General features: G+C 41.4%; 1 protein-coding gene across 1 annotated transcript in view; it reads right to left on the bottom strand.

The window, feature by feature from the left end:
• The window catches only part of PPP2R2A (protein phosphatase 2 regulatory subunit Balpha), a 73444-nt gene that overhangs the window by 21317 nt on the left and 34378 nt on the right, over nucleotides 1-17749 (bottom strand). The window contains exon 3 of the mRNA XM_084614941.1: nucleotides 5466-5563. Coding sequence (XP_084471067.1) covers nucleotides 5466-5563 — 98 coding nt within the window. The remainder of the gene's footprint in view (nucleotides 1-5465; nucleotides 5564-17749) is intronic.

The following is a 17749-nucleotide window of genomic DNA, read 5'->3' as shown; positions in this document are numbered from 1 at the left end:
GTTGAAATAGGGTGCTTTTCTTAAGGGGACATTCAGAGGTGCCCGTTCCTGCTGGGCTGTTTGCCTGTGGCTGAACAAAAATGTTCCCCGCTGTTAGCCACGTGCGGGGGGGGGGCGAGGAGGGGGGGGAGGAGAGGCAAAATGTGACCTTGTAACGAAAGCACATGTGCTAGGTATGTAATGTTAACAGCTAGGTTTACCATGAAAGAGTGTACTCATTTTTCTATAAAATGTGTCTTTTTAAATAACACTGTCCCTTCTTTTTTCTCCATCAGCTGCATGTGTTTCAAGGATCACAGGATCTTCTCCTTCCCAGAGGCTAGTGAAGATTAGAAGGCAAAAAAAACGCACTTGCGATGAAAAGTTCTCTGAGCTCATGCTGTCCTCCCACACTGACAGAGCAGACAAATGCATAGAGGCAGACAACGTCAGAGTGCAGGAAAGCACAAAATGACCGTGAGGAGAGGTGGTGGGCTGAAGAGAGGGCTGAATGATGAGACGAGGCAGGATTCAATGCTGAGGCTGCTGGAGGACCAAACCAGTATGCTCCAGCATATGGTTGAGCTGCAGGAAAGGCAGCTGGGCCACAGACCACTGCTACAGCCCCTGTGTAACCAACCGCCCTCCTCCCCAAGTTCCATAGCCTCCTCACCCAGATGCCCAAGAACACGGTGGGGGGGCCTCTGGCCACCCAGCCACTCCACCCCAGAGCATGGCCCAAGCAACAGAAGGCTGGCATTCAATAAGTTTTAAACTTTTAAAGTGCTGTGTGGCCTTGTCCTTCCCTCCTCCACCACCCCTCCTGGGCTACCTTGGCAGGTATCCCCCTATTTGTGTGATGAATTAAGAAAGAATGCATGAATGTGAAGCAACAATGACTTTATTGCCTCTACAAGCGGTGATTGATGGGAGGAAGCGAGGGTGGTTAGCTTACAGGGAAGTGGAGTGAACCAAGGGGTGGGGGGGTTTTATCAAGGAGAAACAAACAGAACTTTCACACCGTAGCCTGGCCAGTCATGAAACTGGTTTTCAAAGCTTCTCTGATGCACACTGCGCCCTCCTGCGCTCTTCTAACCGCCCTGGTGTCTGGCTGCGCGTAACCAGCGGCCAAGCCATTTGCCTCAACCTCCCACCCCACCATAAAAGTCTCCCCCTTACTCTCACAGATATTGTGGAGCGCACAGCAAGCAGTAATAACAGTGGGAATATTGGTTTCGCTGAGGTCTAACCGAGTCAGTAAACTGCGCCAGTGCGCTTTTAAACGTCCATATGCACATTCTACCACCATTCTGCACTTGCTCAGCCTGTAGTTGAACAGCTCCTGACTACTGTCCAGGCTGCCTGTGTACGGCTTCATGAGCCAGGGCATTAAGGGGTGGGCTAGGTCCCCAAGGATAACTATAGGCATTTCAACATCCCCAGCGGTTATTTTCTGGTCTGGGAATGAAGTCCCTTCCTGCAGCTTTTGAAACAGACCAGAGGTCCTGAAGATGCGAACGTCATGTACCTCTCCCGGCCATCCCACGTTGATGCTGGTGAAACGTCCCTTGTGATCCACCAGTGCTTGCAGCACTACTGAAAAGTACCCCTTGCGGTTTATGTACTCGCCCGCTTGGTGCGCCGGTGCCAAGATAGGGATATGGGTTCCGTCTATTGCCCCACTACAGTTAGGGAATCCCATTTCAGCAAAGCCATCCACTATGACCTGCACATTTCCCAGGGTCACTACCCTCAATATCAGCAGATCTTTGATTGCGTTGGCTACTTGCATCACAGCAGCCTCCACAGTAGATTTGGCCACTCCAAATTGATTCCCGACTGACCGGTAACTGTCTGGCGTTGCAAGCTTTCACAGGGCTATTGCCACTCGCTTCTCAACTGTGAGGGCTGCTCTCATCCTGGTATTCATGATCTTCAGGCAGGGGAAAGCAAGTCACGAACTTCCATGAAAGCGCCCTTACGCATGCGAAAGTTTCACAGCCACTGGGAACCGTCCCAGACCTGCAACACTATGCGGTCCCACCAGTCTGTGCTTTCTTCCCCGAGCCCAGAATCAGCGTTCCACCGCATGAACCTGCCCCATTGGCACCATGATACCCACATTGTCAGGGCCCGTGCTTTGAGAGAAGTCTGTGTCTATGTCCTCATCACTCTCGTCACCACGCTGAGGTCCCCTACTCGCCCCGTTTCGCTTTGCGAGGTTCTGGTGCTGCATATACTGCTGGATAATGCGTGTGGTGTTTAATGTGCTCCTAATTGCCAAAGTGATCTGAGCGGGCTCCATGCTTGCCGTGGTCTGGCGTCTGCACAGAACGATTGTCTGCCATTGCTCTGACAGAGGGAGGGGTGACTGACGACAAGGCTAACAGGGTTGGCTTACAGGGAATTAAAATCTACAAAGGGGGTGGCTTTACATCAAGGACAAACAAAAGTCACACAAAATGGCCCTCTCAAGGATTGAACTCAAAACCCTGGGTTTAGCAGGCCAGTGCTCAACCCACTAAGCTATCCCTCCCTCTGGTATTTCAGGCAGGACTGAATCTCCATTGACGTTTTCAAGGTGCCCCGACAGACCTCACCAAAACGATTGTCGGCCGTTGATTTCACGGAGGGAGGGAGGAAGGGGGGAGCAAATGAATACAAAACAAACCTGGTTTATTTCTTGTTTTGATCCACTCCATCTATCTTTTACATCTTTGGCTGGCAGCAGACGGTGCAATAGGACTGCTAGCCATCCTCACCTCTGCCTGCCCGGCAGAAGATGGTGCAATAGGACTGCCTGCATGACTGAAGAGAATGACCTGGTCGAATCACTCCAAATTTAGTCCCTGCACCCATGTCTGCCCAGGTGCTCCTGACCAACCTTACCGAGGCAGCCAGGAGCACCTCAGACATGATGCCGATGGTTTTCAGGCCTATTGCACCATCTGCCGCCACAAGGCAATGGGTTGCTGCTGCTGTGTAGCAATGCAGTACCGCATCTGCCAGCACCCAGGAGACATACGGTGAGAGTGAGCTGAGCGGGCTCCATGCTTGCCGTGGTATGGCATCTGCACAGGTAACTCAGGAAAAAAGGCGCGAAACGATTGCCTGCCTTTGCTTTCACAGAAGGAGGGTGGGAGGGCCTGATGACATGTACCCAGAACCACCCGCGACAACGTTTTTTGCCCCATCAGGCATTGGGATCTCAACCCAGAATTCCAATGGGCAGTGGAGACTGCGGGAACCGTGGGATAACTACCCACAGTGCAACAGTCTGGAAATCGACGCTAGCCTCGGTACTCTGGAAGCACTCTGCCGAGTTAATGCACTTAGAGCATTTTGTGTAGAGACACGCACAATCGACCATTGTCATAAATATAAAGGGAAGGGTAAACCCCTTTGAAATCCCTCCTGGCCAGGGGAAAGCTCCTCTCACCTGTAAAGGGTTAAGAAGCTAAAGGTAACCTCGCTGGCACCTGACCAAAATGACCAATGAGGAGACAAGATACTTTCAAAAGCTGGGCGGAGGGAGAGAAACAAAGGGTCTGTGTCTGTCTGTAGTCTTCTTTGTCGGGGATAGACCAGGAATGGAGTCTTAGAACTTTTAGTAAGTAATCTAGCTAGGTATGTGTTAGATTATGATTTCTTTAAATGGCTGAGAAAAGGATTGTGCTGAATAGAATAACTATTTCTGTCTGTGTATCTTTTTTGTAACTTGAGGTTTTGCCTAGAGGGGTTCTCTATGTTTTTGAATCTAATTACCCTGTAAGAAAACTACCATCCTGATTTTACAGGGGGGATTTCTTCATTCCTATTTACTTCTATTTTTATTAAAAGTCTTCTTGTAAGAAACTGAATGCTTTTTCATTGTTCTCAGATCCAAGGGTTTGGGTCTGTGGTCACCTATGCAAATTGGTGAGGCTTTTTATCCAACATTTCCCAGGAAAGGGGGGGTGCAAGTGTTGGGAGGATTGTTCATTGTTCTTAAGATCCAAGGGTCTGGGTCTGTAGTCACCTAGGCAAATTGGTGAGGCTTTTTACCAAACCTTGTCCAGGAAGTGGGGTGCAAGGTTTTGGGAAGTATTTTGGGGGGAAGGATGCGTCCAAACAGCTCTTCCCCAGTAACCAGTATTAGTTTGGTGGTGGTAGCGGCCAGTCCAAGGACAACGGGTGGACTATTTTGTACCTTGGGGAAGTTTTGACGTAAGCTGGTAAAGATAAGCTTAGGAGGTTTTTCATGCAGGTCCCCACATCTGTACCCTAGAGTTCAGAGTGGGGGAGGAACCTTGACAACCATATAAAAACGATTTATAAAAAAACAACTTCTATAAATTTGACCTAATTTTGTAGTGTAGACATATCCTGAGGAACAGTGTGGGGGGGAAGGGGGGGGGAGAGGAGGGAGATAAACATGGGGAAATTTTTTACTTTGTGTAATGACCCATCCACTCCCAGTCTCTATTCAAGCCTAAATTAATTGTATCCAGTTTGCAAATTAATTCCAATTCAGCAGTGTCTTGTTGGAGTCTGTTTTGGAAGTTTTTTGTTGAAGAATTGCCACTTTTAGGTCTGTAATCGAGTGACCAAAGAGACTGAAGTGTTCTCCGGCTGGTTTCTGAATGTTATAATTCTTGACCTCTGATTTGTGTCCATTTATTCTTCTATGTAGAGACTGTCCAGTTTGATCAAGGTTCCTGGGTTAGTGGTTCTGTTGGGTGGTGTGTGGTTGCTCGTGAATATTTGCTTCAGGTTGGGGGGGCTGTCTGTAGCAAGGACTGGCCTGTCTCCCAAGATCTGTGAGAGTGATGGATAATCCTTCAGGATAGGTTGTAGACTCTTGATGATGCGTTGGAGAGGTTTTAGTTGGGGGCTGAAGGTGATGGCTAGAACGAACTTTTGTGTTTAGTTTTAGGAAAGAATTCCCTCTGCTGTTAAGACCTTTACATCGTAACTTTTAGCGGGCAGAAAAAAATCTGCTGTTAAATCACCCCAAAACAAGCTGCAAAGACTCAATGCTGACAGAAGAACCTTGACCAATTTTTGCCTGATATATATTAGAGTGTAAAGGGCCATCTTTGGCCACATGCTCCCTTAGAGCCACTTCTCATTTCCCAACAGCTACACTGAAACCGGCATTAAGGAACATCCCCAAAAGGCAGCAAGCTATCTGAAGTGACAACTTCAAGAGGTCCCCAAGGTTTTTAGTCAAATTTTGTTCGCACTATAAACTGTTTAGACAACCATTTAGAAACAGGACCAGACCTTTAAAGACCCTAATAATGTAATCAATTTTGATAGTTCTTTTGGTAGTTGCTTTGGAGTTTCACTGTTTATTCTCCCAGCACTTCAGAATGATCAGATACTTATTATACAGTGGAACTGCACAATTTCTCATACAAGTTCACACCTCACTCCAAGAGGTCACTTGCAGATAGGGGAAGAGTTTTAATACATGACTTATTTTAAGCACAGTTAACACTCACCTCCTGCTCCTGTTGAAAGATGACAACTCTACCTCCTTTGTCTCCTGTTGCTAGTAATTCTCCAGAATGGTTAAATTCTACCGTAGAAATTATATCCGCTGCATAACCAAGAACAAAAAAACCGTCATTCAGCATTTCTTCTAAACATCTACTCAAAAAGTCAAGAAAACTATAAATGGTTAAGGAGTACAAACAGAAAATCTTTCCCGACAGCTTGACAAAGGCTCATTTCAGTCTACATCAGTCTTATTCTCTGAATAAAATGCTCATAACCGGGAAAATGTCCAAAATTGTTTGTTCATCCAGAAAAAGGCCGGTAATAGTGGGGTTTTGGTTTTGTTTATATATATTTCTGCTCATTTCACCTAGACCTCTGCCATTCATTTTTAACAGTAGAACTGGACATGTGCCCATTACCCATACTGATCTCAAAGCTTGTCTCTTCAGGACTGTATGTACAGATCTGAAAGCTTTAGGCAGAAATGTTTTATTCGGGTGGACATGCTCAAACATCAGCATCTGAGGAATGCAAGGAAGCAGAACCGCAACAACTACACTCAAGTTAAGATCTTAAGTTCAAATGACTGTCTTTTAAAAAAAAAAAAAAAAAAAAAGGTAGAGGAATTCCTGTTCTCAGACTACTTCCTCATCAGATTTAGACTGGGTTTTTACCTGCTAAAATTATTTACTAAGGGTTTTTTTTTCCCCTTTGAGAGTGCTATATAAATTGGGCAAGTTTTGTAATTCTATATACGGAGTACTCATCTCTGCCAATCATCCCTTTAAAAATGGAATTTAGCCTACAATATGTACATAACTGGTCTTGCAAGAGAGGCAATGTCAAATGTCGAACGTAGGATGAAAATTAAGCCCATACCCACCAATGTATATTAATTCCTAGCACACATACAAATACACATTTGTTTTCATCTGAGTTATATCTTTCCTCTGCAGAAATTAAAACTAAGCATAAATTATTTTGAATGTTGTGCGTGGATTCCTTTAGACTTCCTATTAAATTAATTTTTAATTTAAAAACATTCAGAATTTAAAATGTTTCAAGTTTAACCTTTAAACTTGCCACCCCTGATCCAACTCAACCAACCGTCAAAGCATTTTCATTCTAGTTACTTTTTAATACACAATACGCTATAGACAGTGTCAGCAAAGACACAGAGGGGAAAAAAATAAATGCCCAGCAAAAGTATGTATTTTTCCTAGAGAGGAACAAACCCAGACTATTTTCTTCAAAAGCAAAAGAATAAGTACATGAGGGAATCAAAACTTGCACTTCAGTGTAGAAATAGATATGTTTACCAGGTTATAAACACTTCCCTCCATGAAACCACAATATTTATATTCTCCATTAACTAGAAGAGATATTTCAGTTTATTCTGGGAATAATATCTTCAATACCTAATATTTAATTTGCAGACACTTTCCACTTCACCATGGAGCAACAAATGTAAGACTTTCTGGCAGAAAAAAAGTACGTCAGTTATTTTCCAGGCAGAAAATCTCTTTTCTTCTTTATTCTTGTGTAATAGAGATGAACAATGCACTGCACAACTTTTGTTATGGTTGTTGTTGCCTGATCGTTTCTGCTTTCTTGTTTTACATTTTGTTTTACATTTTAGCTGAGAAGCTACCTTGCATACTGAATGCTACTGAGCAAAACGTTCCATATTTATCTTAACGTTCACAGATTTCTGCAGAGAGGCAGGTCAGGCAGGTCCATGTTATGAGAACAGAAAGCAGACACTAAAAGTACCAGGCCTCTCTCATTTAAAGGAAGACAGGAAATTTCATGTCCTTTCACCGTGATTTTGAAGGGAGACATTTTTCAAACAGCTAAGGTGGATCTTAGGCAAAAATCATTCTGATGTTATTCCAAAAAGATGGGTGGTGCCCTTTCTGGTCATTACCAAAATATCCTGTTTTCTATTTACTGCAATATACAGCAATTATAAGTGTAGACTACTGTCTCAAAATTGTGCAATCCCAAGACAGCTTAAACATGCAGGCCAAACTGAGCTGCAAAATCCCCAAATATCAAGGAAAAAGATGCAAAGTCAGACTTCTGGCATGTATGGGAGGATGCTCAACACACAGCTCAGTTCTGCTCTCCGATATGCAGTGTTCATTGCCGCATATTAGAGAACTGAAAATAGAGATGATGCAATTTCTCACTAACCCGATCCTAAAGTTAAATATGTAGATATGAAGTAAGCTTCTTTCTAAATACACCAACAACAAAATATAAGTTTATCCTTCATAAAATTGATTTCTTCCCCCCCCCCCCAACCTTTTAAAAGTAACAATATCCATTCATTCCTACTCACTGCTGGCTAAACTGATATTTGCCTCTCATGAATGCTGATGTTTGAGACTACTTTTTTAAAACGATTTCAGAATATTTATGTAAACAAACAATAGTATGGGTGTTCAATGTACACCCTTCACAAGTTAGACTGTAAGAGGCAGAGACAGTCTTTTTATTTTGTGTTTGTACAGCACCTAGCATTCTGATACATGACTCGGACTCCAAGGCACGACGGTAAAACAAATAAATAATAATGAGGATGATGAGTAGACCTAGCAGCCAGGAATTCCCAAGTTCAAATCCTGACTCCCTCTTATCTTGGGTGAGTAAATTTAAAAACCTCTATTTCCCCATCTGTAAAACAGGGACATACTACTTATTGCATAGGATTGTTTTGAGGGTTAGTTAATGTAAAGCACTTGCAAGTCTGAGAAAGCTATATGATTCAATAAGCAATATTAAAGGAAAATATTTATCAGATAAAAGCCTTGGCACTTCATTCCAAGTCAAAATGGATATTGTGTGGGTTCAAAAAACCATTGAATACTAACAAATGTACAGGATGACATATACTTTAAAAAGCATTCCGGAAATGAGCTGTCAGCATTTGCATTGACAACTGAGCTAACCATGGTGAGGAGGAGACAATTTTGCTAATAAACCGGAATAGCACCTGCAAGTTTGAAAAGTAAAAATTAGCTTTAGAACCTGATTGCAGAGGACATGGGTAAAGCTATCACCATACTTATTTGGCCAGGAAAAAGCATGCTTTGAAAACATTACATATTCACACCAAAACACATATTTTTGCAAGCCTAAATAGGAATGTTTATAGGAATGACCAGAACAGCAAGTCAAGTCAATGAATGCACATTTGATGCATTTCATGACAAGTTATTTTGCAGAACTGCCATTCAAAAATGGAAAAGGATAAAGACCTGACATTTAAAGCCTTACAATCATAATATACAGCATCAAAAGTCAGGACATTCTAAGTTAGTAGACTGGAATTGAATTTCCTGAGGTTTGTTGGTCCAACTATTTTCCTTGAACATACTTCATCTGAAATATATTCAGAGAAGCTTCTTATGGTCTTTGCTCATGAAGGTAAACCAATTACCTGTTTTTCACCACAGTTTTACATTCTGTACATATATTTATTATGTTAAGCCCAGAAATCACCTCCTAAATGCATCCAGTAGCCTGTAGGAGGTCTCCCAGTCTAAATATTATCTCTCACCTTGCTTTCTGTTCCTAGTACCTTACGGGTTTATGTGCATTTTTGAGTGTCTGATTAGCGGCCAGCAGGCTGACACAGCTCCTGTTTTGTTTACAGAATCAGCTGCATGAACCTCCATCAGTGAAAGAAGTTTCAGTGCTACCATCCCCAGCCCTCCAAGAGAGGACAGCATGCTCTTCTGAAGGTGACAAGACATTCAAACTCTAGTCTCTAAGGTGCCACAAGTACTCCTTTTCTTTTTGCGAATACAGACTAACACGGCTGTTACTCTGAAACTCTGAATGCTGCATCTACTTGTGTTTTATTTTTCTAGTATCCAGAAAACGGGTATTTTAAACAGCTTGGATCAATTTAGTTTTAAATTAAAAAAAAGTTCTTTATTTGCAATTACATCAGAAAATTAGCAACTCCTTTAAGTCCGTAAAACTCGCATTTTAAAAAAAAAATAAAAAAAGTAAAAATGAATCTAAGGAACCTGTCTCTTACAATCAAGCTTGAGCTATTTATTCTCAAAGGTCAAAACACAAGTAATCAAAAAAAGGCTTTCCTATTAGCCTGAAAATAGTGCTGAGCCTGCACATTTATATAAAGTAAGTACTGAAAGCAAAGCAACTATCAAGCATTTTAAATCGAGTAACTCACCGTTAAGAATACTGTATTCCCATACCTTGGTCAAAGAAAGAGGCAGACATCAAAGCACTGGTGTTAGACTGGGCGGATTTAATAGTGTTTGAGAATTGACAGGGGAAGCATTTCATCTTCCGCAGTGCACTAATTCGCTTGTGTATTTTCATCTGTGTTAACACCCTTGTTCCCAAATAAAATGAATGCTAGTCTTTTCTTTCAAATGGTAACTAAAATCCCCGTGACAATTGCAAGGCAGGATTATTTTAGTCCTTCAGTGCAGCAATGAGAAACAGAGCATCTACAGAACGTGCTGCTTTCTCTTGCCTCTCCTCCCTTTTGTGTATGCTATTTTCGCTACAGTCTCTAGGTGGAGGTCTTGGAAACTCTCAGGGCTGCTTTCACCACTGCCCAGGAGCTTCCAAATGATAGGCCAACAGTACAGAGGAGGAAAATCGATGAGGGGGAAGCAGCAAACCTACTGATGCTCGAGTAAGTCTGCATCACAACAGACGTTCAGAAACATACTGCATTCTCTATTTTACTGCAGAATGCGCCCCTTCACCCGGAACCACCAGTGTCAAAAAAGATGCCATGAAGAACAGCCACTTAAAACTGCACATATTTGACGCACCTTAGCAAACAGAGTTAACTCAGAAAGAAAAGGAGGACTTGTGGCACCTTAGAGACTAAGAAATTTATTTGAGCATAAGCTTTCGTGAGCTGCAGCTCACTTCATCGGATGCAAGAGTTAACTCAGTCAATCTCCTGACAGACCTGCAGAAAGTCACAGAATGAATGTGCAATGCACCTCTCTTTGGAGACCACTTAGTCTCTGTATTTTTATTTATTTATTTATTTATTAAACTGTAGGTGATTTGAGATTTCCTTGACACTAAGGCCATGTCTACACTACCAGGGTAAGTCGACCTAAGTTACGTTACTCCAGCTCGATTGATCGATGTAGCTTAGGTCAACTTACTGCAGTACCTACACCAGGCTGTGTCGATGGGAGACACTCCTGTCAACTTGCCTAACCCCTCTTGTTTTGGGGGATTAACGGAGAGCACTCTGATCCCCAGTAAGTGTAGACATGGCCTAAGAAGCAGTATTCTGACATTTCAAGGGACCAAGAATTTAATTACAGTGGTGCAGTATCACGAGCAGGCAAGAGGAAGACAGAATTCTGATAAAGGCAAAACAGGAGAGATATTACCTTGGTTCTTACATGGCCCTCATTGCTATGGTAACTGTGCACTTGCATTAATGAATTTATTCTCACCCCACCCCACTAAGGTAAGAAAGTACAATCACTGTTTTATAGACAGGAAAAATGAAGCACAGAAAAATGAAGTGACTTTGCCCAAGGTCCCACAGGAACTGACACCAATTCTCCTGAATCCCAGTCCAGTGTGTTAACCGCAAGGCTACTTACTCATCCTTAGATGTGGGAAATCATCAAACTTCAAATCAGCAGAGCTGAGAAAACAAGTTATTTGCCTAAAAAGCCTGCCCCATCCCAACTCTTTTAAATCTACCTTGATCTGTTTCAGTAGTTTTACTCCCCAACGGACACCCCCAATCACATTATAATTATAAAGTGAATTTTGATTTTAAAACTTCATGGTGATAATCTTATTCATGTCTACTGAATTAGGATATTAAGTTAATACACTAAAACAACGAACAGGATTATTAGGGGCCCTTACCAAAGATCGTTATGCTAAGCTACAACTCTTGTACTGTCATGATGTTTAGAAAAAAAATTGCTTATTCACTAAATTATATTCCATTGCTTACATGAAATGTAATCTAGGAAGAATAACCTAATTCTACTACGAATACGCTTACTGCTTTGTAAATATGACTACAAAATAACGGATTTTAGGTACGTAGTTAGGAATGTAATATATTTAGAGTTGGTTTTCAGAGTTCTGTTCAAATAAAGCTGGGCAGCCAATTGCAGTGCATATATCTGAATAAATAAACCAATTCATCTAGTACACGCAACTCCTAAGCTACAACAGCACTAGACTCCTTGCAGGTATATTTTTAGAAACTAGAATTGTCTGCCTAATCCTGGATCAGAAGTGAAAAGCAGGTTTGATAGATTCCTAAGTGATCAAGGTCTTTCAGCAAAGGACAGTCAAACGTACATCACCAGGTTGGTCCCCTGCAGCAGTTGTCATGGAGAGGATAAATGGAGGACTCTTCCAGGGCACCTAAACTTCCTGCTCATTCGTCCCACCATAGTTTAAGTAGAGTTCTCTCAAATCTAAAAAGGAAACAAAAGTGACCTGATCTATCTTGCTTATTAATGTGGCATGGGATTGTCAGTTACTTTTATTGTTCGTTTTTTAAAATCAGGCAGGAAGTATCTATTTAATTTCTACACTAGATATATAAAAGCCATAATATCTGAAAAGAGGCAGATCTAGAGAGCAGGCAAGAAAAATCCTCTACATTCAACTTTGGACCTTTTTTATTTACTGAAGAAGGGACTCCCCATCTTTTCCTTCTTTCTTCCCCATATTCCATTTTCTACCCATTTTTCCTCCTTCCAAAAGGGATAAAAAAAATTACTAGCGGGGCCAGAAGTTTCTATAGTCAGGTCCATGATACTGACAACAAAACTGACTAAACAGAATAATCAACTAACAGCTTGAAGGTCTGTTATTTGTAGGCACAGAGAAACTGTCACAATGCATCAGAACAGGATGAAATACTGTAAGTATTCAAGTCAATAGCAAAACTCCCATCATCTTCTCTAGAGCTAGGATTTCACCTCAAAGGTCCATCCACAATACACTCTTTTATAGTGGCAGTACCACATGCTACAGAGGAAGAGGCCAAAGTATCTGTAGTGCACAGACATGAAATAACTTTCCCGTAGAGAAGTTTTTCCTCTAACCATCATCAGACAGGCTTATTCCAAAGTGGGAAAGTTTATACACTTACCAAATTTTTGTCATTACCCATACAAATACCTATTTCTTTTATTAATTTTACTAGGCCTCAAGTTATATCTTGAGATAGTGAACTCCAAAGGTTATGTAGTATTTAAAATTGCATTTCCTTTCAATTTATATTGGTCACCTTTCAGTTTAACTGAAGGTAGCCTTATTCTTGTTATAAGGGAAAACAGCCACACCCCAAAACTGTACACTACCATCATAGTTCCTCTCGTTTGTGTCTTCTCAACACTAACTGGGGTCAGTCTGTCTCATCTCATATCTTCTCATGTATATAATCAATTTCACTGCCTGTTTCTGCTATATCCTTTCTGAGATGGGGTGACCAGAACTGAACACAATATTCCAGGGAAAGGCATACCATTGAATTATATCATAGCATTATAATATTTGCAGTATTGGTTTCTTTATACAGCCTAACATTTTGCTTATTTATTTTTTTGACACCCACTCCAGAAATTTACATTGAGTTGCCTGGCCCTCTCCACCCCCTGCCCTCACCCCGAGCGGTTAGTTAATATCAGAACCCAGCAACAAATGCATCACCTCACAAATTTCAACACGAAATTTCAGTCACTGTGGTACCCCTCTGAAACTCCCCACAGTCTTCTTTAGTCATAGCTAACCTAGACTATTTTCAGAGTAGCAGCCGTGTTAGTCTGTATTTGCAAAAAGAAAAGGAGTACTTGTGGCACCTTAGAGGCTAACAAATTTATTTGAGCACAAGCTTTCCTGAGCTACAGCTTACAGAAAAATCCAAAAAAAACCCCAACAACCACCACCATAAAAAAAAAAATTCAAAAAACCCCCCAAAACCCTGACACCTTTGTCTCCAGGCAAATAGGCAGAAAACCCCTCTAGTTACTTTGAGGTAAAAAAAAAAAAAACTTCAGGTCTGTGAAGACTTGTGAATTTCTCTGCAGGAGGTTAACTACTCTGCCTTTACGTAGAGGAAACTGCAGCTCACAAAAGACCATTCCCTTTTGTCTCTGCTCTGGCCCCCTAACCTTTGTCATATCACTGTTCACCTTTTTCCAGTTCACCTGAGCTATTTAACATTGACTGTAGGACTACTGGCATTAGATATAAGTGTTGTATACCACTTTAAAGATGGAAAACCCAAATTTTCTGCGCAGTGCTCTTCACTAGCCCCAGCTGGGTGGGATATATTAGACCTTAAAATCTCATCATTCTGATTATAGTCTTGATTTTCAGAGGCTGGATGCTCAGCACTTTTTGAAAAATTAGGCACCTTAAAAGCATCACAGTTTGGATACACAAAAATAGAAGCACCGAAGTCCCTTTTGAAAACACTGGCCCTCCATTTTTTTTTCTTAGCATTATTATATGGCTGGTATCTCAAGAACAGCTGAAAACAAACCAGCACTTTATGCCAACCTGAATTGGAATCACATCTTTTGAATGGTATAAAATGCTCATCTTCACCTTCAGTGGTTCATAAGACTTTGAGGACTAAAACTAGGTGGGAATCATAGCGGAAGAATTAAAACAAGATGGTTATCAGGATGCTATATTAAGGTCCAATATCATGCAACTTGCCAGGACTACTCGTACCTTTGTTGGCTAGGTACAAACCTTTTAATGACTTGTAAACATGACCAAACGCTGGTCCTGAACCAGTGAATCGAAAGCAAAAAATTCAATTCCTACTACCAGATCAAAGACCAGCTTTTTTTTTTTTTTTGGTGCACGCCAGGGACAACCGGAGAGCGACAGCCCATGTTACTGCTTAACCAATCAGAAGCATCACCTATAGGAGAATGCCACCCTGTGTGCCAACCTAAATGAAAGACTGTGAATCAACCCAGATACATTGCACAGTAGCATAAAGTGTCACTGAAGAAATAAACCAAGCCAATGATCTTAAACAAGTATCTTACAATGCCCTACAGAATTGCGGCTGGAGTTTCCTGGTAACTGACCCTAAAGCATTGCCATATCCTAACAGAATGCAGTCTGCTCTGTGTCAGGAGTCCTATAAGCCTTCCAATAGCTATCCCAGCTAAAGTAGATGCAAGCTCTAACTTTTTATAAGCGTGAGAGTGGGAATATAGATATGATCTTCATTCTGAAAAGCTGCAGTTAGCTCACTACGCCTCCCATCACAGACATCCCATCTTCTCCACTTTACTTTTAGAGTTCTAACAAAAATCAAACACTATCTTGGGGTCAAGAAGAAAACTAATCTTCACCATGAGGATCAATTCTACTGTAGTTCCAAGGTTTTCTAGGTAAACATAAAGATAGAGACAATGACCTGCAGGTCTCCTTGCTAAAACCGGAGCAATCAAACAAGGCTCCTTTCCTTTTACATGAAGGAAAAAAATGGTACGTATGAAAAGATGTTTTGATGATTGATGCAATATGTTTAGGTTCCACAGTGGGAAGATAGGACATACTGGAAGCTTTAAAAAAATAAAACATCTTATTGCTAACAGATAAACCACCCCCAATAGCAAGGTGGTGCAATGAAAAAATAGTCACTCAGTATTTGCAGAAAAGTATGTCTCTTTATTGTGTCTCAAGTTGGGCTCCCAAAAATAGTCAGTCACTTTCAGAAGTCTTGATCACTGTATACGTTTACTGTACTGATTTTATACTACACTGAGAAATCCACTTCCAAACAGAATGGTGATGAGAGGCTTAGTGTTCTACAGCACAGAAATATTATTAATAAAAAGGAACCGTGTCAAATTAACCACAATCAGATTTCCCAGTAGTCTCAAACTTGCACAGGTCGGTGTGTGTGGGCGGTGGGCAGGGCATATCACATTCAGAACTATCAGTATTTAAAACAAATCTGAATGGAACCAACTCACCTGGAGTTTCTTCCTGGCCCCTCAATTACATTGAAAGGATAGGCACTGAATTTGGGACGTTAGAAGGAATGGCTGGAACATGGGTGGGAAGAAAACCTACAGATCTATATGGCAGCATGAGTACCTTTCTGTCAAAGGACGACTCAAGACTGCCCCAATATCAGACTGGTAATGTCTACTCATGAAGTTACCTGAAACATTTTCAATTAAGGGACCATTATCAACATTAACATGACTTATGGAGAAAAGATTTCAACCACTGCTGACTCTATTTGTCTCCCTCTTCAACTGTTCATGGAATATGCATACAGTCTGCAATGAACCCTTCCAAAGTAAAGAACATCCAGAAGTTTAGGCAAAAATCTATTCCATGGGGGAAGCATAAAGAAAGCTCTCATTTACTTTTTTCTAGTAACAATGAAATTACACCAGACTTTGGCATATGGTGCTTGTATTAAGGGCAGGACAGCTAAAGCAGAAACATCAGGTTTAGAACCGTCCTTTGAAGCAAGAAGCCAAGCAAACGGGTTAGTCCTCAAAAGAAGTTGGTGTATACCTGTTCAGAGCATCTTGCCCTCGTCTGTAAATTTCACCCTTGATTCTCTTACTGGGAAACTGCATGAATACTTGCTTGTTGACAAGCAGGATGTGCTTAGGTCCATTATATTCTTTAACTAGACTGCAAGGTCCACTGTAGAAAGGCAGCCATGTCAGGATTCAGGCGAAGCTGAGAAATGAGCCCGGGGCCAGAAGAATTAATGACGGGCAAGTCAAACAGAAAGAGAAATGTCTAGTAAGCAAACCAGCTAAGATCACGCTAAGGGATGGCTGAATAAACATATCCCTGAGACCTTAGAGTTTTGCTCTGAAGGAGTAATGGGTTTGAAGTAGGAATCTCACTGCTGGTGACTGGTTAAGGGACCTTCCACACTTCTTGACACCGGCCTAAAAACTGAACAGTAGATAATTTGGCCCACGAGACAATGCAAGCAAGTCAGAGTGTCTAAAAGAGATTTTAGTAAGCAACAGCTCAGAATGGGTTAAAATACTGAAAACGTCATTAGTTCAGATTAGTCTGATGAGCTGACTCTACTTTCATGCACTGATTTAATTCCACAAACTGAACCTGTGTGACTCTAACAAGATATCCTGCATTAAATCTGTAGTTCTAGTTTACAACTGTAATAGAACATTTATTTTTATCGTCAGAGGTTATATATTTTAACGTACTACGAACTTCAGACAAGCTTCGCTTATAAAAACATGCTTGGCAGGCAGAACGTGTTACCTAGTCTACAGCAGTAAGGCAGTCATGGCAGCTAACAGAATGCCTTTATTTCACCAGTCCAAAAAAGTTTCTGCACAAGATTTTGGAACCACTTTGGTCTCGCCAAGTGTGTATACACTCAGCAAGCAAATCAGTCAGTTTACACAAGTGGAGCAATCTGCTCACGTTTCTAATGAGTCTGAACAAAGAATTGCAGTATTCCAAAATATTTTTGGAGTTCTTTGTTGTTTATGCACCTTCTCAGGGACCTTAAATACCAATTCTGGAATTTCTAGGTTTTACGGACTACTGACAATTGTCTTCCAAAAGAGAATAAGGAAGTGTTATTCACCTCTTCACATAACACAAAAAACAGGGGTCACCCAATGAAATTAATAGGTAGCAGGTTTAAACAAACAAAAGGAAGTACTTCTTGACACAATGCAGAGTCAACCTTAGAAACTCATTACTAGGGGATGTTGTGAAGGCTGAAAACTATAAACTGGGTTCAAAAGGGAATCATAAGTTAATGGAGAAAAAGTCTATCCTCCTCAATGGCTATTAGCCCAGATGTTCAACCCCATGCTCTGGGAATCCCGAAGCCTTTGACTGCCAGATGCCAGGACAGAACTACAGGAGATGGATCACTTGATAATCGCCCTATTTTGTTTATTCGCTTTGAAGCATCTGGCATTGGCCACTGTCAGAAGACAGGATACTGGGCTACACGGACCATTGATCTGACCCAATATGTCTTCTCTTATGTTCTTATAAAATGGAAACAGAAAATTCAAAGGGCTGATGAGGACACCATCTCTGAGGTTTGTTAGCGGCCTGTGTCCTGTCTATAATTAACTATTATTATGAACAAATGAAGAATAATTCTCAATCACATTTCTTCACAGTAACTCAGCGAACCATCTGGATTGAGAGGTGTCCAAGAAACCCATTACTCTTTTGATCATATTCCTGTGCCAGCCACAACAGCGGGACTACCAAAGCATTTGTCAGATCACTG

Source organism: Lepidochelys olivacea, assembly GCF_965140295.1.
Source record: "Lepidochelys olivacea isolate rLepOli2 genome assembly, chromosome: 26".
Lineage (NCBI taxonomy): Eukaryota > Metazoa > Chordata > Testudines > Cheloniidae > Lepidochelys > Lepidochelys olivacea.
The sequence above is the reverse complement of the archived record's forward strand: the minus strand, read 5'-3'. Positions and strand labels throughout refer to the sequence as shown.